At 35.4% G+C, this 22493-nt stretch overlaps 1 protein-coding gene across 2 annotated transcripts in view; it reads left to right on the top strand.

Moving 5' to 3' along the window:
* PDCD6IP (programmed cell death 6 interacting protein) overlaps positions 1-22493 on the top strand; it is a 70875-nt gene that overhangs the window by 22809 nt on the left and 25573 nt on the right. The window contains exons 4-10 of one of the 2 annotated variants that reach the window (XM_014827552.3): positions 1603-1730; positions 3798-3951; positions 5266-5366; positions 7677-7793; positions 14644-14866; positions 16491-16614; positions 18924-19101. In XM_014827552.3, the coding sequence (XP_014683038.1) occupies positions 1603-1730; positions 3798-3951; positions 5266-5366; positions 7677-7793; positions 14644-14866; positions 16491-16614; positions 18924-19101 (1025 nt within the window). Of the gene's footprint in view, positions 1-1602; positions 1731-3797; positions 3952-5265; positions 5367-7661; positions 7794-14643; positions 14867-16490; positions 16615-18923; positions 19102-22493 lie in introns of both variants that reach the window. The other variant, XM_014827551.3, reaches the window with a different exon arrangement.

Genomic DNA, 22493 nt, shown 5'->3' with positions numbered 1-22493 from the left:
ACTTTGGGCTTAATTTATCAGTTCACTTTGATCTTTATTTTGTTGTAGGCTCTCTTCACATCCTGGTTATTCTTGATTTTTCATATATTTATTTAAGAAAGTAGGTTAGAGTAGCTGGTATGTATGTCTGCTTCACTTTAGGGTGAGGAGGCTAGAATTGAGTTGGAGATGAACTGAAAACTGGCCGTTATTACAAGGGAGAGTACTAAAATGCTGTAACAGGGACTCTGGTACAAACACACAACTGTAGTGTTCTGATTCTGCTACATGCCTTGTTCAGTATTTTTGTAAGGAACCTTCTGATTATTTTGCTTGGGCTCAATGTCTGGCACATTATGTGAGACCTTGAATGTCTCTGATTGAATTTGTCTTGTTTTTTAAATTATGGTAAAAACCGTATAACATGAAATTTACTGTCTTAACCAGTTTTAAGTGTATGGTTTCAGTAGCATTGAGTATATTCACATTGTTGTGAAACAGCTTTCCAAAACTTTTTGATCTTGCAAAACTGAAACTCTGTACCCATTAAACAACTCCCCTTTTCACCCTTCCCTCAGTCCCTGTTAACCACCATTCTATTTCTGTTTCAGTAAATTTGACTGCTTTAGATACCTCATAAGTAGAATCATACAGTATTTGTCTTTTTATGATTGACTTATTTCACTTAGTGATGTCCTCAAGGTTATCCATGTTATAGCATGTGACAGGATTTCCTTCCTTTTTAAGGTTGAATAATATTCCATTATATGTATGTACCACATTTTGTTTTTGTGTTCATCCATCAATGGACACCTGGGTTGTTTCCACCTTTTGGCTTTGTGAATAATACTGCTATGAACATGAGTGTACAGATATCTCTTTGAGACCCTGCTTTCAATTCTTTTGGATATATACACAGAAGTGGAATTATTGGATCATATGGCAATTTTATTTCTGATTTTTTGAGGAACCTCCATAGTGTTTTCCACAGCAGCTGCAACATTTTACATTCCTACCAGTAGTGCACAACAGTCCCAGTTTTTCTACATGCCTGCCAATAATTGTTGTGTTCTGTTTTTTTTCCAAAGTAGCTATCCCGGCGGATATGAGATGTGTAGATTCTTGGTCGTAGTTGTATTTTAGCCAGATAATCTGCTAGCCCTCTGAGAGATGCATTGGCTTAGGGAGTGAGACATGGATGGCCATCTAGGAGGTGCTTGCATTGGCTTAGGTTTGGAGTAGTGAGGAATTGGTTTAAATGTGGTGGGAAGTTACAATTTTGAGAGAGGTGATGGAAAAATGGAAAAAATTTATTTGAATTTAAGTGAGAAAAGACATGAGAATGACTTCATTTTGAACCTAATAGCAATGTGGACGTAAAGGGAAGGAAAGAAGAATTTATTGATCTTTTGAGTTTTAGGTGATGGGAATATTGTTGTGGAAATAAATGCCTGGCAGGGCAGCTAGAAATATGGGAGCATATTATGGGTGAGAAAACAGGTCTGGAAACTGGTTTTTGTGAGAGCCCGTGGGATGGAGGTCATAGTATTTATTTCTCTTTGAAATATTCATTTTCTTTAGGAAAAATAATCTGATAAATTTTTTCTTCTCAATTTTTTACAGCTCTTGCAAGCTTAGGATATGAAAAGAGCTGTGTGTTGTTCAATTGTGCAGCCTTAGCTAGCCAGATCGCAGCAGAACAGAACCTGGATAATGATGAAGGATTGAAAATCGCTGCTAAGCATTACCAGGTATGCAGAACAGTAGTTACTACATAATGATCAAGACTGCATTGGATTAAATTGAAAATAATTTGTATTTAGGTTTATAGATGTTTCTTTACCCATAGGTTTTTTTTGAAAAGTAATCTACTTTTTAATGAGGTGATTCGTATTTTTGAAGCCCTTAGATAAATTGCTCACCTTTATACCCAGCACCTAGCACAGTGCCTGGCACATAATAAAGGCTCAATATGTTGGGAGAACAAATGATTAAATGTTTGAGATGAAATCCTTGGTAAATAAATGACCTCATTTAAAAAATTTGTACTTTATTTTTATATATTTTTTTCCTTAGAGTGAGACACACGTAAAATTTCACCAGTGTCACAAAAATCAAGACCTCTTGGCAAGAAAATTTTAACTCTGAGACTTGTGGAGAGGTCATATTTAAATGTGGTCAGATTTGTAATGTTCTTCAGTTAGCTAAATTTAAATTTTACTTTCTGTTATTTACTAATATGGCATATTATTTACTCAGCTTTTTTTTGTTTCAATTTAAAGAACGTAAGTGATTGTTGTTAAGCGGTATCATCTATAATTACGTTTTCATGTTTTATGTTTCTTTATAATTTACAAAGTGTGTTCTGTACATTATTTTACTCTCAGATGAGCGTGATACATGTTGTATAACGTGATTCTCATTTAACAGACAAGGAGACTAAAGGTCAGAAGTGTTACGAAAATGGTCCTTTGGAGGTTCAGGTGTTCTCTTTCCAAATTTTGTGAAATTCCTAATGGTCCTTCCACTGTCTCCCATCCTCTGGAATTTGCTTGTCTTAGAGGTGGAGTCTGAATTTTTCAGATTGTTTAAGTTTAAGGGAGAGGTAAGGAATGCTGTTCTAAGAAACAGAGAGAAAAATAGGCTTTAAGCAAACAGTGTGCTTCAAATCATGGCTTGCCATACACTTTTGGAGGGACACAGATGACAAACATGATGCATATACCTCCTCTTTTTGAGTCCGTAAATGGCAAATGTTTAAAAATGTGAAAATGAAGTAAAATTTTATTTAGTTAGTTGGCATGTGAGATCTTAGAGGGCATTCTGAATTATTGAGGACACATTCCATTCTGTGGTTAACCTCCGATTCACAGCAGGTGACTTAGTGTGATGGGAGGAGAACTAGTGGTATTTGAAGACCTTGTTTAGGCTGTTTGCCACCGAGAAGCTGTGTACCCTTGGGTAAATTCTTTAGCCTCTGTAGGTATCCAGCTCCAATTTACGAATGAGAAACTGGATCTCTTGCTGTTCTGTCGGTGATTCTGTTAGTTTACTAAGCAAGCCCAACTGATCACTCCCTGCAGATATTCTAGTTTTACGATACTTCATGACTGCAGGAAACACGATGCTCACTTTAATACAGTTAACCCTGAGTCGTCCCTGCAAAGCTTCTCTCTTTAACCCACACCACCTTTTAATCCCGGATTGACGTCTTTCTTTTATCCAGGATCATTTGTTTCATAAAAGAAAAGTTCTTTTAGTGTTAACCTCAGCAAAATATAATTGGGAAGAAAAATCTGATGGGGAACATTTCACCAGGGGGCTCTGAAAGCCAAATAGAAATCGTTAGCAATGAATGGTAATGCTGTTCCTTAGAGGACTGGGGATCTCTACCATTTGGGGTTTCCCCTAAGTGTCATGTTTAATTATGTGAGAGAGGAATTTGTTTGGGACCAAAACAAGAGCATTTTAGTACTAAAAACATTTTAGTAATGTTTTATCCTTGCCTCTATTCTTGTGTTAGTTTTGAGGAAGTGTAGCTAAAAATGTTTAATCAATTCGTCCCATTAATTTACTTTGTTTTTTGCTGCAATTTACTTTTAATCTTCGTTAAATCTCCTTTTATTCTATAGTGTTTTAGAAAGATACCCTTATCATCTGTAGGTCAGATGTTTTAGATCTGTTTTGCACAATATAAAAATTTAAATACAGTAACTGATCAACTGAGTTAACATTTGAAATAATTTTGTGTGTAATAGTAGAAAATCGTCTTGCTGAGTTCCTAGATTTTTAAGAAATTCTCTTTTTCCTTCCTGTAGTTTGCTAGTGGTGCCTTTTTACATATTAAAGAGACAGTTTTATCTGCCTTAAATCGAGAGCCTACTGTGGACATATCTCCGGATACTGTTGGGACCCTCAGTCTCATTATGCTGGCACAGGCCCAAGAAGTATTTTTTTTAAAAGCCACAAGAGGTAATTCCAATTTGTTCGCCATTTTGTTGAATGTGAAAAGGAGTGATAGGCTGTTAAAATAAGAAGATGATTAGAATATAATATGCTCAGTGTATAGCTTTCCTCTTTGACCTTGACACGTGTTACTGAAAATTTTCAGCTGTCCTTTTTTGAACTTAAGGTGGTACAAATGCACGTATAAGAATGTAGGCTGTGTTTCATGAAAAGGATTGTTAGCTATTGTCTTAAAACAGTGAACTCCAGAGTAGTATTTATGTAGATTTGTAGTATGTCAAAAAGTCATTCAGCAGATATTTACTTGTGTGGCAGTCACTGTTCTAGGCTCTAGATAAATAGAGTTAGCAGACAAACAAATTCCTATTTTCAGGAAGCTTACATTTTAGTGTGGGGGAGATAATAAGTAAGATAACAAGGTAATTTTGGAGAGGGGTAATTACTATAAAGAAAACAAGATAGATTGTGTGATAATGGCTGGTCATCTGGCTGTGGGATAAGGATGTAGGGGGAGTTATGCTAATTTTAGATTTATTACTCAAAAAGATTCTTTAAGAAGATCTCCTTTAAACTAGACGTAACTGTCAAGAAGGAGCCATCTAGGCAGAGTCCCTGGCCCTGTGAATGAGGGGAAAAGAACATTTCTTATAAGGCATGTAAGTTAGTATGAGAGATTGGAATGTGCACTGAATATGTTAAGTGCAGAGAAATTGAAAATAAGGGAGCAGTCATCATATGGAAGCTTTATGAGCTGGAATAATTTTTTTTTTTTTTTTTTTTGGCTGAGGAAGATTTGCCCTGAGCTAACATCTGTGTCAGTCTTCTTCTATTTTTTAGTATGTAGGCTGCCAGCACAGCATGACGACTAACAGAGCAGTCTAGGTCCTAGCCAAGGAACCCACCCTGGGCTGCTGAAGTGAAGCATGCTAAACTTATCCACTAGGGCACTGGGGCTGGCAGAACTGGAATAATTTTTTCTTTTAAAATGACAGCTTATGTTGAGATAGAATTCATATACAATAAAATTCACCCTTTTAAAGTATGCATTAGAACATTATCATCATGCCAAAAAGAAATCCCATACCCACTCTCCATTCTCCTTTTCCCTCAGCCCCTGGCAGTCACTAATCTATTTTCTGACTCTTTGGATTTGCATATGGAATAATTAAGTTTTATGCAGAAGAATTGATTTCATCAATGAAGATTTTTTTTTTTTAGATAAATGTACAGACTTATGTCAATGTCCATACTGAGCTATGATATATCAGATTATTTTATATTTATTTTAATTATAATGGTCAATTTAATATTTTATTCCAGATAAAATGAAAGATGCCATCATAGCTAAATTGGCTAATCAGGCTGCAGATTATTTTGGTGATGCTTTTAAACAGTGTCAATACAAAGATACTCTCCCCAAGGTCAGTTATTGTTTTTGTAAACACTGGGTTATTTTGCATGTGGAAATATTTGGACATTTTTGTGTACAAGAAGCAAATTGACAATTATGTTCTGTAAAGAAGTTTGAAATTTTAGGAGAGGCATTTGAAGAATATTATTTGTAGGAATAGTTTTTTATTTAAGATGCATGAAAAATTCTTATATATTTATTTAGGGAATGGCTTTGACTCTACTCTTTACTAAACCTGTCTTTTCAAGCTAAAACTTTTTCTGAAAATTTTTGAAAATCTGTCTCCAATAATTTTGTCAAATCAAGTCATTGTGTAGTTCTGAATCACTGGTGATTTGGTATAAGCATGAATACTTGAGCATGTTGATTATTCACACTTTTAATTATTGTCCTGTTTTCTTAAAGATCAGTCTTAAAGCGCAGAAACAGACATAAAGACAAAAGGAAAAGAAAACAAATTCATCTCATACTTTGATTAGAATTAAGTTTTGCCAACAGGGATAGAAAATTGGGCGGCTGTTGGACAGCTAAGGAAAACAACTGTCTTAAACCACATGTCACAGGAAGTATTAATAGTTTTAATGTAGACTTTTCTGAAGTGACGTTTGGAAACACTAGTCAGTGATGCTCATTTGTAAATGACAAAGCAGATGATTTGATGAACAAGTAAATTCAGAATTTAAGATTGAAAAAGGAAACTTACAGATTGAGTGAAATGTAGTATGTTTCAACAACTCTCAGAAATGTTCAGAGAATTAGTTTCATTCATATGATAACATATGTTATTTGCTACATGATCTTTTGTGGGGGAATTTACAGATTTATAAGTCATTCAGGAGTCTTTGTACATTATGAAATTGCAGACAATTTTGTGGTAAAGTAAAAAAAAAAAGCATATAAGTACATCAACATTACAACATTAGTTTAGTCAGAAAACGAACAATAAGGAATTAATGTGAAGATTCCTGGAGATTTAAAATACACCAAGAGATCAATAGAGATTTGCCCATGACTCTTGGGTATTAATAGAGTTACTGTTAAAAAGAGACTTGGGACCTCCTCTCACCTTTTTTTCATCTGAAAGACCTCGTATTCAGCTGCACAGTGTACCGTTACATCCGTTGGGCCATTAGTTCAGTCCTGTCACGGAGAGAAGAAGGTCACCTACAAAGACTTGGAAACTGCTTCTGTACCATTCCTGGTATTCCTTGAAAATCTCCTGTTGAAGTACCAAGTTGCTGCAGTCTTACCTTGAGAATTGGCATGGGTGCAGTTTGAGATTTAGGTGTCTTTTATTTTTGCCTTTTTACTAATAAAGCTCATAAGATATTTTCATATTCTAGTTATAAAACTGGAATATCTGCAAGTAGTGATCCAGGAAGCTAGGAAATTATTCACTGGGAGACAGGAAAGCACAGAAGGTAGTAATTCAGTTTTTGATTCTCTTATTTTTTTGTCTAGACAGTGATTGTCTAGTGTATTTCTTGGATTTTCTATGGCATGTACTTCCTGAAAACAGTGAGGTTGCAGGCTGCAGTTTGACGTTTTGGAAGAGCCTCTACCAATATAACTGCTTTTCTGGTTAATGTTTTTGAATCTTTTCAAATTAATTTTGACTGGAATTTTTTCAAAACAAATTAGGGCAAAATAACACTTTATCATGTTAGTCGTTGACTTAGTACGTTTGTCTGTTTACCATGTGTTTTTGAGTATATGATACTGAAATGTTAGTGTTTGTGATACTAAATAATGTTTATATGGCTAAAAATCATCTTTATTAAAAAGTCTCTTAGGATATGAATGTAAGTGGGAACTTACTTTACTGTCTTTTGTCTTTTAAACATGATGAAACAGTCAGCTATAGAGCATTTTCATTAGTATATGTGAGTAATGGTGGTTTAGTTAACTCTGAGGGCTGGGTAAGGGCTCATAAGAAAGCTTCTAAAGCCCTGTGCTTGGTCTTCCTCTGTGAATGTCGATTCTGCTTCTCTTTCTAATACATGCTTTCCTTTCTTCTTTGTAAACAAAATGTCGACTTCATGGCTCCATGAAAGAGAATTGTAAAAACTTAAACTGGCTTCACTTAACAGTTTAAAAAAAGCCTTAATTTTAATTGAAAGAGAAAAATTGAATTAATTGAATCCAAGCCATGCAAAACCATGTGGTCTTCTCTGTTTACACCTAATGACTAACCTATCTCTAAACCATTAATGGGGTAATTCTAATTTCTGTCTCCTTTTCCTTCTCCTTCCTGCATCCTATGTTGTCTGTGGTGGTTTGTGTGGTTGGACTCTCCCCTGGTCAGTATTTTTATTTCCAGGAGGTGTTCCCCATCTTGGCTGCAAAGCACTGTATCATGCAGGCCAATGCTGAGTACCACCAGTCTATCCTGGCAAAACAGCAGAAGAAATTTGGAGAAGAGATTGCAAGGTTACAGGTGAGTCTCTGGGAAATAAATATTTAAGTAATTTGGATCTCTATTTTTTTCTTAGTGAGATTCCCAGGTTTGCTCATAAAACCTTTCCTCTTGTTGCCCCTATCAACAGACAAATTATTGTTTTTATCTTTAGGCTTTACTTACCGAGTGCTTTTTGAAGTTTCATATTTTTTGTAAAAAAATTCATGCAAAATTTGCATTCAGTTCTCTTTTAAATTTATCCATGCTTATTTTAATATAAAATATTCTAAATTAATTACCATGCTCCAGAAAGGATGTGCAGTGCTTAACTTAATGAAGGCTTAGCTTTGGTCTAAATTGGGGCGTATGATCTCACAGCTTGAGAAGGCCAGTGGTACTATATAAATAGACCTTGTAAGCAGCAGAGTACCTTCTGTGCACTTGTCCATACTGTCGGCGTTGAGGTGGTCAGAAACTTGTGATGCCATCTGGGACAACTTCACAGCATAGGCAAGGGCTGTCTTATGAGTTATTTGTATTTTGAGTATTGATAAGCAGAGGGTAAAAAGAGGACTGTTAAGGAAATTTAAATATGGACTGGATTTTAGAAGATACTATGCAAGTATCATTTAGGAAGTTCAGATTAATTAGTCTTTTCATGAGAAAAGCAACCCAAATCTTATAAAAAATGAAATATATGCTTGTATTATATTCCACACTGACAAAATACTTTTTTATAAAACTCAGATTATCAAATGTATCTCATTTATCCAGGGATTCACTTTGATTGCAGTAACTTAGATTTTTATATAAAAATGCTTCTGAGAAAGGAGTTTTTGTGGGAAAGACTTTTTTCAGGCTAGCATATTTAAAATATTAGGAGTTTAGTTTATTTTCTGGGAATTCTGGGACTATTAGATTCAAGTAAACCCTTTTAGTCTCTATAAATGAGTCAAAGAAGAGTTTCTTTTGAAATTTTAATCTAATTTTTAAAATCCCTTCTGGAAAAAGGCAGCTATTTCAGACTCAGACTGAGAGAGAAAGACTTTGTAAAGTTATAGACATATAAGAGTTTGTAGCTTGAGTTTTACAGCTTTAGTCGTAGGGGAAAAGTTAACACAAAACATGAACACCAATTTGTATCTCAAAGGGCTATTCCTCTTTCCGGTAGGCATGAGATACTTTTTTACTTGATTCGAGCTCAGAAATAGGCAAACTGAAAAAACAGACAAAAAAAGATTTCCAATAAATCATATTCTCCGTAGTCCTTCACTCAGTAGAGTACCCAGTGAATTTGATAGAGATCGTTTGATGGTTACACCATTAAACCAACTTTCCAGTCATTGCTGTCAGCAGTGGGAAAAAACTTACTGGCCACGAGCAAACCAGAAACAAAAATAAAATCACAGAGTCAGGAAAATCAAAACAATAGGTCAGATAGCAGCAAAGGTAAAATTGCTGCTTAGGATTCATTTCTGGGACCAAGAAAAATTGTACCTGGCCTTATACAGCTCATGAGGTGCACTTTGTGGACAGTGCAGTTTATTTGGCTCCAGAAAGGTGGGTCCACTTGATCATCTTGGTGGAATCTCTAAAACTGCCAAAGTACAATTTTCAAAAGGACAAAAAATATAGATAAAAAAGTGTGATTCATATAGAATGTCAGAGATTTATTTAATTCATTAATGAGGGATCTAGTAAGATGGTAAAACAGATTTTATGAAAGTATCATTTGTTTTCTTTGTTGTGATAGTAGCTTGTAGGTATTAAGGAGATTGTCCTCATTAGGAGATCTATGCTGAGGTATTTAGAGAGGAGGAGTCGTCACGTCTAAACTTTACTTTCATGTGGTTCTGCAAAAAAAAAGGTATGTGTATATACGTATGTATGGGAAAGAGAGATAAAGCAGTATGGCATATTGGTAGCAGTTGTTGAGCCGAGGTAGAGAGTCTGTTGTTACTCATTGTTCTGGTCTTTCATTTTTTCTGTGGGCTTGAAAATTTCCAAGTAAAAATTGGAAAAATTAGTTATATATAAAAGTATTCACTTTAACCTGTCTCTCTACCTTTTCCCTTCTATCCTGTTCCCTTCATCCTTTTTTCTCACTGCCCCAGAGGTAATTTTCATTAGTTTCTTCTTTAATCCTTTCAAAGTTTTTTTTCTTTGAAATATAAACAGATACATACACACAAAAACAATGCACATTCTTAACTCTCCCCATTCTTACATAAGAGGTAAATGCTATATACAGTATTGTGCGTCTTGCTTTTCTTATATAAAAGTGTATCCTGAAGATCTCTCCATTTTAATACAGCAATAGAGAGACCGTCCTCATTTTTCTTCAGAGCTGCATTGTACTTTTTTGTATAAACCAGTTTATTGCTGTCTCCTATTGCTGGATACTTGTGTGTTTCCAAGATTTGCTATTACAAACAATGCTGCAGTGAATAATTATGTATGCGTGGTGTTTTGTATTTCAGCAGGTGTCTTAGCCCAGGCTTCCATAGCAAAATACCATAGACTGGGTGGTTTAAACAACAGATTTATTTTCTCATAGATCTGGAGGCTGAAAGTCAGACCAGGGTTTCAGCATGGTCAGGTTCTGGTGAGAACTCTTTTCCTGGCCTGCACACTGCTGGCCACACAGCCTGCACCCAGGCTCCTTGCTGTGTCCTTACATCGTGGGGAGAGAGAGAGCAAGCCCTCTGGTGTCTCTTCTAAGGTGACTAATCCCATCATGAGGGCCCTGTCCTCGTGACCTCATCCAAACATAATCTCCCAAAGGCCCCATCTCCAAGTACCATCACTTTGGGGGTTAGAGCATCAACAAATGAATTTTAAGGGGACACAGTTCACTCCATAGCAGCAAGTATATCTTAAATTCCTAGAAATGGGATTGCTGAAATCAAAGTATGAATACATCTGTAATTTATTATATATTATACTTGGATCTTTGATCCACTTGGAGTTTATCCTGATATGTGATGTGAAGTATGGATCTAATTTTTATTTTTCTAAATGGCTACCCAGTTGTCCCCAAACCATTTATTATAATGACTTTCTTTACCTCACTGATTTGAGAGTCTGACTTTAGCATATACTAAAGTTGTCATATATATTTGGGTCTATTTCTGAACTTTTCATTCTATTTCATTGGCCTGTTTGTTCATGCTCCAGTTCCATACCATTATAGTCAATGACACTTTAGAATGTTTTAATGCCTGATAGATATTGTCAGCTCTCATTTTGTGAATTTTCATGATTGTTCTTGCTTTATTCTTCTATCTGAATTTTATTTTATTTAAGTATTTACTGTGGAAAACTCAGACATATATATAAAAGTATGAATCATCAAGTATCCGTTACCCAGTTTTAGTGATTATCAGTATTTTGCTATTTGTGTTTCATCTGATTCCCCTTCTCCTCTTATTTTTTTGGAGTATTTTATAGCTATCTCACATATCATTTCCTCTCCAAGTATTTTAGTATGTATCTCTAATAGATAAGGCTTAAAAAAAAATTAAAACCATAATGTCATCTCATCTAGCAAAATTAATACCACTTAATATGAATTAATAATTAATACTAGTACCCTAATATTATCCAAACCTAGTTTAGTTTTCCCTGATTTTTTTCTAAAGTATCTTTTTATAGTTGGTGTTCAAGTCAGGATCTGTACAAGGTCCTCACATTGCATTTGGTTGACACGTCTCATAAATCTTTAATTTGTAATGACCCTCCCCCTCCCTAACTGCCATGTTGAATTTTCCTCACTTTTTCTTGTTTTGTATGTTTCTTACAGTGATGTCTATTATCCCCTTTTTGTTCCTTGAATAAATATTTCAGTCTTTCTTTTCTTAAATGATTTCATGTTTTTCTTCACTTTCTTCCCTGAGTTCTGTCAGTTCCTGTTTCACATTCTTTTGCTATCAGGCTGTCAGACACTGTTGTCTAGGCCATCTGGTCCTCTCTTCATATTTTGTGTTCTTTCAGTACTGTCAATGAATAGGAGGCATAAACTGCAAAAGAAGCAAAAGTTTATTTGAGGTCTCAAGAATTGCACTTGGGGAGACATAGATTCGGGGAGAAACTCAGATGTGTTCTGAGGAAGACAGAGGAGGCAGGGGTTTATAAAGGCAAAGAACGTAGGCCCACAGAGGATTACATTGAACAGCTAGTGATTGGTTCTGGCCTGGGGTGAGCTGACTTGCCAGCACGTAGTTGGTCCCTGGGTTGTATCTAGGCAGATTGTCCGTTCTTGGAATGACGAATGCTTCCAAATGTGACCTCTGGTGTCAGGTAAAGTTCAAAAGTTCAGTTAACACTTGGTGGCTGTGGCATAAACCCCCCTTCCTGAAGGGCCTCCCAGCTCCATTTTAGAGTCCTTGACATATGTTACTCACTTTGTTAACACTGTCTACATTACTATGATTGTGTCCTTAAGTTTTTAAGTTTATTTTAGATTTTTTAGCGTGCTGTTTTCGTCTGCTATGTGGCAGTATATCTTTGGTGAATTTTCATTATCTATTGGAAAGTTACACCGCTCGTTTTCATCCTTTTTGTAATGGTTTCTTTGTGTTGAGGCAGGTGGGATGCCTTTTCAATTACTTGTGTTTGATTGAAATTGATATTAGTGGAGGAATAGCAAGAGGTTCCTGGGTGGGGAAATGGGCCCAGGTAGCTTTCCAGGCCTCGTGTGAGGGCTCCCTCCACAGCTTCACTTCTCTGGCTCTCAAAGCTTAGCCTGGTTTAGGAAGGATTCTGCTTTTGTACCTGTGTTTCCCTGAATTCCTCACAGCCTTTGCTTTTCAAGTGATGTGTCTACTTTTAGAGTTTGTGTTCTGTTGGTGTTTTCTGGGTACTCACCCCCCTTCAGTTTCTCCCCCCTTTTCAGTTCTCTTTTCTATTTCCTCAGCATTCCTGCCCTTGTAATTAATCTGCCTCTTGTTCTCAGCAGCTTCCTCTTGGGATGAGGCCTCTCAGCACTCCGTTTTCCTGTGACCCATTGGTGGCTCGACCTCATCCATTTGGCTTGGCTTTATCATCAGCAGGCAGTTGTTACCTCACTCCATTTCATTCTTTTCGGATTTGCTTAAAGCATTTTCACTCAGGATGGGTCCCTTAGCAGTCCCCTTTATTCCTGGCGTATTCAGCATATCTGAGGGTTCTAGTCCCAGTTTTGCCATTTGGGGGAGTGTTTGACCATATTTACAAATCAAATTTGATTTACAAATTTAAAAAGTGATTTAATTTTGTGCATTTTCCCATCTCCTAGTTTACACTGAAGATGTACCTTTTGTTTGTTTTGGTTATCCTTGTTTCTCTCTATTGTATTGATTTTGCATATATATCTTTAAAATTTATTCCTGGGTATTTTTTCTTCTGTTGCTAGTAACAATGGATTTATTTCTTTTGTTCTCTCTTCAAATCATTGGTGGTTCATGTGTATTTACTTTATTGATTTTGTATCTAAGCTACCTCTTTCATTATTTAGAATAGTTTAGTTGATTCTCTTAGATTTTCTTGGTATACAAACACATCACCTATAAATAATTTTTTCCTTTTCTTTTCTAAATTTTATACCTCTAATTTCATTCTTTTGTCTAGTTGTTTTGACATGTTCTATGGTCATGATGATACTGGAAATCTTTATTTTATTTTGACTCTAGGAATGTTTCTTAGATTTTTCTGCTGCATATGCTATCAGCTTTGGGGATTAAGATTTTATCATGTTAAGGAACTGGATATCTGTTTTATTGAGATTTTTAAAAAAATCAGGAATAGATATTGAATTTTTATCAATGTTTTCTCATATCAATGGAGATAATTTGATTTTTTTAAACTTAAATCTATTATTTGGAGAATTACATAAGTAGGTTTTCTAATATTAAACCATTCTTGTGTTCCTGTAATTTTCGTGTTTTAGACTTGCTTTATCTCCTTATGTGGTCACTTTATATAGATGTTCTCTGTATGCCGGAGAATATTATGCATTCTCTAATTGTGGAGTCTAGGGTTCTCCTTGTCTGGTAAATCAAACTCATTGTGTTTTCAAATCTTCTAGTCTTACAGTTTTTTGGTTTACTTGGTCAAGTCATTGCTGAGACACGAGTGTTAAAATCTTCCACACTCATCATGGGTGGATTTATCAATTTCTCATGTAATTGTTTATATAGATAGAAACTATTAAGTGCAAAATTTAAGTTTTATATCTTTCTGGCAAATGTTAAACATTATGTACTGAACTTATTCCTAATAATGCTTTTGACTTTATTGTCTTGTTTATCTGATGTTAATATACCTAATACCACCTAAGTAATGTAATTTGAGCCCTAAATTTATGTGAGGCATATGCTCATGTTATGAATTATAAGGGCAAACCTTTTTTTAAACAAAATTCTTACTGACGCTGAGATAACATGCTTCTTTGTTGACTTCCTATGTTGCTGGGTAATTTTTTTCTGATCTACCCTTTCTCTGTGGGTATAGCCCTTTGAAGTTCCTGCCTTCATGTGAGGGGGCAAAGGGGAGGTTTCTCAGTTCTCTGTCTTATATAATTTCAAGAATCTGTCTCAGGTCTTCTTGAAGGATTTTAATACTGTTTTAATTGCTGGTTGTTTGGTTACGGAAATACCTGACAGCTAGCCTTCCTTAGTGTCAGTTTATACTTATTGGCACATGGATTTCTTTTACTTTCTTGGTAATTTACCCATGTGTTTAATGAGATGTCTTCTATGTCTTATTTTTCATTTTCGATATTTTGTGATGGGAGAATTTCTAGGTTAGTCTATTGACCACTTTGCTGGAAATATGAAATTTTTAAAAAAACAATGCTTGGATGCTTGGTTGAAAAAAAGAAAAAACTTTTTTTTTCTTTTTACATTTTTAGCATGCAGCAGAATTGATTAAAACAGTGGCATCTCGCTATGATGAATATGTCAATGTGAAGGAATTTTCTGACAAAATCAGTCGTGCCCTTACTGCAGCAAAGAAAGACAATGACTTCATTTATCATGATCGAGTTCCAGACCTTAAAGATCTAGACCCTATTGGCAAAGCCACACTTGTGAAATCTACCCCAGTCAATGTACCAATCAGCCAGAAATTCACTGGTACGTCAAGTATTCAGATGTGCTTTAATCTTACTCATCTTTTCTCCAGTTTAATCTATTTTTTGTAGCTAAAACCACACAATTGCTATTGTATGCTTTGAATATGATTTGCATTCATGTTGTTCAAAATGAATATGAGAATAAAAATTGTGTTGTATCTTTAGTGAAATTTTAAGATGGAAAGTAAATAGTAGTAAGGCTATGTAAAGTATACAACAGTTCATACAACACAGTATGAAACTGTGTTTTTGAGTAATGATAAAGACTTTAAACAAGCACTTGTCATTTTGTTAGATGTTTGTTACATTATTTAAGATTCTACCGTTAAAAATAAGCAGACATAGGGGCTGGCCTGGTGCTATAGCGGTTAAGGTCATGCATTCTGCTTTGGTGGCCCGGGGGTTGCTGGCTCGGATCCTAGGGGTGGACCTATGCACTGCTCATCAAGCCATACTGTGGCAGGCATCCCACATATAAAGTGGAGAAAGAGATGGGCACAGATGTTAGTTCAGCGCCAGTCTTCCTCAGCAAAAAGGGGAGGATTGGCAGCAGATGTTAGCGCAGGGCTAATCTTCCTCAAAAAAAAAAGAAAGGAGATGTAAATATGACTTTAAACATATAAACTTCTGGAGTCGTGGTTGTATCAAATAAATAAATGTTATAATATCTGTGGATATTGTAGATATATGCAATGTGTGGTAGCCTCTAGCTGAGATCCCAGGGATAATATTCTAAGTTATTGAGAAAGGGTGATAATTTTACTTATTTCTGTTTATCAAACACAAAGTGTTTAGCGTGTGCTGGGGGCTCTTTTAAGCACTTTACAAATATTAGCTCATTTACTTCTCACAACAACCCTATGAGATAGGTACTATTAGTGTCCCCATTTGACTGATAAGGATACTGATGCACAGAGAGGTTAAATAATTTGCTTAAGGTTGCAGAGGTGGGAAGTGGTGGAGCTGAAAATTGAACCATGGCACTGTTGCTCACTCAGTCAATTTAAACAACAAATGAACAGCATTTTCTTATGTATAAATCTTCACCAAAGATCCGGTAAACTCAATGACAAATACATCCTAAAAGTTAAGAAAATTAAATTCAAAGAAAGAGCCTCACTGTCATTGTTCAGGAATATAGTAATCTGAAAATTCTCTTCATCAATGTACTTTCAATACTGATTTAGTGTTTTTTAAATTTATTTTTATTTGTTTTGTTTATTTTTATTTTATTTTATTTTTTGTGAGGGAGATTGACCCTGAGCTAACATCTGTTACCAATCTTCCTCTTTTTGCTTGAGGAAGATTGTCACTGAGCTAACATCTATGTCAGTCTTCCTCTGTTTTATGTGGGATGCACCACAGTGTGGCTTGATGAGCAATGCAAGGTCTGTGCCTGGGATCCAAATCTGTGAACCACACACCTGTGCTGTGAAGCTGAAGTGGAGCATGTGAACTTAACCATGATGCTGCTGGACTGACTCCCAAGAGTGATTTAGTTTTGATCTTTAATTTAAATCTTTGTAGACTTTTTATGTGAATATTGGAAAAGAAATATGAACAGTCATTTTACAGTTGGAATTTTCGTCTTAAAATTTTGTTGAAATTTTCATTCCTAATTTTAGATCTGTTTGAGAAGATGGTTCCTGTGTCAGTGCAGCAGGCTTTGGCTGCCTATAATCAGAGGAAAGCTGATTTAGTTAACAGATCAATTGCTCAAATGAGAGAAGCCACCACTTTGGCAAATGGGTAGGTAGAGCGTAACTTACCTAAATTCATTTCTAAAGTTCTAGTGTTTTCTGCTTGGTTGTTCTTTAACTAAATAGTTTATGAACATTTTAGTTTTCTGAGGTTGGAGCTGAATGTCAAGGATATGTGAAATAGCAAATATATAGAGAGACACGTGCACACACACATTTCTTGGGGACACTATATTTATTAAGCCCTAGCAAATATATTATAGTTGGAAGAAATTCAATTACTGAAACAAAATGAAAATATTTGACCACTAATTTGTATTTCAGGGGATATTTATTTGAGGGAAATGATAAGTAGAAATGGACTTTTTAAGTTAAGATACATGATACATTAAGTATTTTTTTTTCTTTTTTTAAAGATTGGCACCTGAGCTAACAACTTGCCAATCTTTTTTTTTTTTTTTCTGCTTTATCTCCCCAATTCCCCCCGGTACATAGTTGTATATCTTAGTTGCAGGTCCTTCTAGTTGTGGCATGTGAGACGCCGCCTCGTCGTGGCCTGATGAGCAGTGCCATGTCCGCGCCCAGGATCTGAACCGGTGAAACCCTGGGCCGCTGCAGCAAAGCGTGGGAACTTAACCACTTGGTCATGGGGCCGGCCCCGCATTTAGTATTTTGACCAATTTTTGTTTATGATAGATTGAAGACTAAGAAAATAATTCTTTGGTTTTTAAAATATCTTAAATGTAATTTTCACACAATAAAATACACCTATTTTAAGTGTATAGTTCGATTCTTTTTGATAAATGTGTATACCCGTGTAACCACCACCACCATGATCAAGATAGAGAACATTTCTGTCATTCTAAAAAATTCCCTCATGCCTCTTTCACTTCAGTCCCTCCTCTCTTAGCCCCTAGCCACTACTGAATCTACTCCCTGTCACTAGAGGTGAGCTTTACTTTTTATACAGTTTAGTATAAATGGAATCGTTATAGCATGTACAATATGTACATTAAGTATATAGGACGTTACAATATTGCTCCAGTGTATACAGTACTTACAGCTTGTACAGCATGTACAGTGTATAGTCAACATGTTGGGCTTCTTTCAAGTAACGTAATGTTTTCGAGATTCATCTATGTTGTGTGTATCAGTTTGATCCTTTTTCTTAATGAGCAGTGTTCCACATTATGGTCAAATAGCAGTTTGTTAGTTCTTTCACTTGTTGATGGAAATTTCAGTTGCTATGAACATTGATGTACAATTATTGGTGTGGACATGTTTTGTTTCTCTTGGGTAAATACCTAGGATTAGAATTGCAGAGTTGTATGGTTAGTGCATGTTTAACTTCGTACGAGATGGCCAGATTGTTTTCCAAAGTGGTTGTTCTAGTTTGTATTCCCTCCTGCAGTGTTTGAGAAATACAGTTGCTCTGCATCTTCATCAGCAGTTAACATTGTCAGTCTTTTTAATATTAACTATTTTAGTGTCTGTGTAGCAGCATCTCATTGTGGTTTAGTTTGCATTCCCCTAACTACTAATGATGTTGAGCAACTCTTCATGTGCTTATTAGTCATATATACATCTTTTGTGAAATATCTGTTTAAATCTTTTGCTCATTTTTTAAAATTGAGTTTTTCTTCTTATTAATCTTTAGAGTTCTTTGCATAGTTTAGAGGCATGTCCTTTGTCAAATGTATGTAATTGAGAATATTTTTTCCCTAGTTTGGTTTGGTTTTTCATGTTTTGAATTTTGATGAATGCATGGATTTTGACCTCATTTTGCATCCTCTAGCAAGAAAGCAACATAAGTTTACTCTAACAGCCCTTCCTTTATGTAAATGAAATAGTAGAATAATTGTTACTGTGCCACAAAACTGAGAACAGATGAAGATTCTGTAATTAATACCTAGATCAACTATGTTCTCTTGACATTTTGCCTAGATGGTAGGAAATAATAACTGTTTTGTGTATTATTTCTGACCTGTGAGTGACATTATAACAATGAGGGCTGTGATAAAAAATTGGATTTAAGATAATAGTTTTGACTTTTATTTACTTAGACTGAAAGAAATTAAGTTTGAGCCGTGAGCCAAAGGTATCTAGTATATTTTAATGTGTATTTCTTACTTTTTTGGCTTTTAATTCTGTACTGTGAACTTAATTCTTTAATGATTTTGTTTTAATTCTATCAATCACTAATTTTCTTTTTCCCTTTATCTTTGCTTTATTTTTCCATTGATAGGGCTTATCCACTTTTTTGGGGTGCTAACTCCATTGCCACTGATTCAGATATAGGAGATTAATGTTTTAAAGGTGGTTTAGACCTCCAGATGACATAGTGTGTTATTTTTTCAGGGTGTTAGCTTCCCTTAATCTTCCAGCAGCAATTGAAGATGTATCTGGAGACACCGTACCTCAGTCTATATTGACTAAGTCCACATCTGTGATTGAACAGGGAGGTATCCAGACTGTTGACCAGTTGATCAAAGAGCTACCTGAACTACTGCAAAGAAATAGAGAAATCCTGGATGAGGTATGTTTTAAGTGGTTTGCTTACTCCTATTGGGTTTCACAGGGTGGTCATCTTGGTGAATTACTATGGCCTAGAGCCTGCCCTTCAGCCTTGCAAGGAATTCCAGTTGAGTGAGAATGGGTTCATACAAGTTTTAAGGGTGTATAAATGCACATAATTGAAATTTATATGACTATTGTGTAAAATGAGTACATTGTGAGAAATATCTGTCAACAAACTGTTCACAGTCTTTATAGTGATGTCTGTGAAAGGTTCGGTTTCTTGGTGAACATAGAATAAGACTAAGGAAGTTAGGCCTTCAAATATTTTATAAGCCCACTGCATCCATCTTCCAGTGGAGAGGGCGTTTTGTCAACAGGAGTGGGAATACTAAAGTTTTTTAGTATTTTTTACTTGGCTAAAGCCAACTGTTTGCCACTGTTATTCTCCTTTTACTACTGTACCTTCACCTCTTTCCTCTAACTGATACATTTCTTTCTTTAGCTATAAATGTATTCAAACTGATTATATTGGCTTTTGCCAGTTTAGAAGTCACGTTGTTTTAGGTGAACTTCTGTTATCAATGCTTTAGTCCATGATGTTTTGATTTTTCAGTTAACTTTCAGAGGCTGTTGTGTTTCCTTCATTTCCAAGCACTTTGGGGCCGGGTTAGAGAACTCAAATAGTTATGACAGTGTGAACCTTGGGGATGAGAATACTTACCTCCCAGGGTTGTTTAAAGGATTAACTAAAGTAAAAGAGTGGAATGCCTAGCTTATGGGACACCCAGTATGTGCTTAATAAATTATAGCTATTATTACTATTATATTACTATGATGGTGATAACATTGCAAGTATAATAACTGATATGATGATGAAGGTAGTGCTCGTAGTTCGCCTTTCATTGCAAATCAGCTATTGAAAAAGATTAGGAAATTTAAATGGAAATTTACTGCACTATTGGCCTGAGAAATCTGATTCATGAGGGGTTCTACGTTAACATACAATCAACGTTACCACCTTTACCTATGTAGACGTAGTCAGTAATCAAAAACTAAGCAAACAGAATTGGGGTTACATAGTTCAGTACCAAAGCCTTGCTATGCTGAGCTTAATAGAAATGCAGACTCTCACACCCCACTCCAGATCCACTGAATTAGGGTCTGCATTTAATAAGATCCCAGGGTGATTTGTGTGTACATTAAAATTTGACAAACACTCTTCTTAAGGTCATAGACTTTATGCATGAGAATACTTTAAAATTGTTGTTTAAAATGTGTTGATTTGTGGCTCAAACAAGTTTGTTATCTGGTGGTACAACTGAAGGGATGTTAGAATAGTGGATAGACAGACGGAGACAAATGTGGAGAATGCTGTTCAAGACTGTACATAAGTGAAAGCAGCAAGAAGTAATTGTCTGATAGTGAGGGAGAAGACAAACAGTGGACAATGCAGGAGGCATAACAAGTCAAATGGAAAGCAGTCTGGGGCACTTAGTAGGTAGAAGTTCTAAATCATTATTTAATATTTTATAGTTTACACATAATTCAGTGGTTAAGGTTTCAGGATGTGGAATTATATTTGGACTTGATTCCCAGTTCTTACTCCTAGCTGTGACCCTGGGCAAATTACTAAACATCTTCGTGTCTCAGTTTACTCATCCAAGAGATGGGATAATAGTATTGAGCACTGAAGATAGTTGTGAAGTGGGATCGTGCATGTGCCTGCTAGTTAATAGTTATTTAAATATTAATATTACTATAGTCCCTTAATTTTAAAGTGTCATTGATTGGAAGATGCATATTTGATTTTGAAACAAGTTTTATGGAAAAAGAACATTGCCTATGAAATAACTTTATCAATTATGAGGAACATCTTCATTAGAAATACTATGTGAAAAAAACTCATAATTAAGGAAAAAGTGGCATTATTAGTGTGTATGATATGTGTGTTGCCTGCCTGTCTTACCAGGAGGTACTTCTACTTGTCTTATTTGATGTTGCTAACAGCTTTGGGATTTAGAGTCACTGTTCCGTCACTTGTACTTGGAGAGTCTCATTTTAAGTAAGTTGTGAAGTAAAAAGGTTGTGAAGCTGATACTCTTTTTGAGTGTTCATCTCTCTGGTAGCTTTTAGAAATTTAGTTTTAGTATTGATTTTCAGAAATTTTGAAGTGTCCACTAATTTATTTAGTAAATAATAAATTTATCCTGCTTGGGACCTCATGGGGCCTTTTAATCTTAGATCTCTGTCTGTGGATTCTGTTTCTTCAGTTATTCCTTTTCCTCTGTTCTCTCCATTCTCTCTAATGAGTTCCTGATGGATGGATGCTGGTGCTTCTGGATCAGTTCTTCATCTCTCTTAACACTTCTTTTACTTTTTCTCCTCGTGCTCTTGCTCTTTCCGGGAGACTGTCTCAGGCCAGCCTTCCAGCTCATTAGTTGGCTCTTTAGGCATGCCTTTTGTGTTCTTCAGCCATTCTGTGGAGTTGTTTTTTTAAAAATTTCATTGATATTTTTTCATTTCCAAGATATCTAATTGGTTCTTTTAAACAATCACCTATATTTATCTCACAACTACATGTTTTTTTTTGAGGTAAAATTCACACAACATAAAGTTCACCATTTTAACCTCTTTAAAGTGTACAATTCACTGGCTTTTAGTATATTCAGTGTTGTGTGAGCATCAGCACTATCTAATTTCAGAACGTTTTCATCACCCCCAAAAGAAACCCATTGGCAATCATTTCTCATTCTCCCTCTCCTCCTGCTTTTGGCAACCACTAATCTGAATTTCCATGGATTTGCATATTCTGGACGTTTCATATAAATGGAATCATAAGCGATATGTGGCCCTTTGAATTTGCCTTCTTTCACTTAGTCTAATGTTTTCAAAGTTCATCAAGTTCATGTCAGTACTTCATTTCTTTTTATGGCTGAATAATATTCCATTGTATGGTTATACCACATTTTGTTCATCTGTTCATCAGTGATATTTGGGATGTTTTCACTTTTTGGTTATTTCGAATAAGCTGCTATTTGTGAACAACTGTTTTTGAGCACCTGTTTTCAGTTTTCTTGGGTATATACATAGGAGTGAAGTTGCTGGGTCATATAGTAATTCCGTTTAACTTTTTGAGGAATTGCCAAACTGTTTTCCAGAGCAGCCGCAAAATTTTTACGTTGTTACCAGCAGTGTATGAAGGTTCCAGTTTTTCCACACCCTTGCCAATCCTTATAATTGTTTTTTTGAAAAAAATTATAGCCATCCTTGTGAGTATGAAGTAATATCTCATTGTGATTTTGATTTGACCATATATATAGAAAATCCTAAAGTTAGAAGTTTGGTAGGGATTGTATTGAATGTTTAGATCAGTTTGGGGAGTATTACCGATCTTAACAGTATTAAGTCTTT

The sequence above is a fragment of the Equus asinus genome, chromosome 21, assembly GCF_041296235.1.
Source record: "Equus asinus isolate D_3611 breed Donkey chromosome 21, EquAss-T2T_v2, whole genome shotgun sequence".
In the NCBI taxonomy this organism is placed as follows: Eukaryota; Metazoa; Chordata; class Mammalia; order Perissodactyla; family Equidae; genus Equus; species Equus asinus.
The sequence above is the reverse complement of the archived record's forward strand: the minus strand, read 5'-3'. Positions and strand labels throughout refer to the sequence as shown.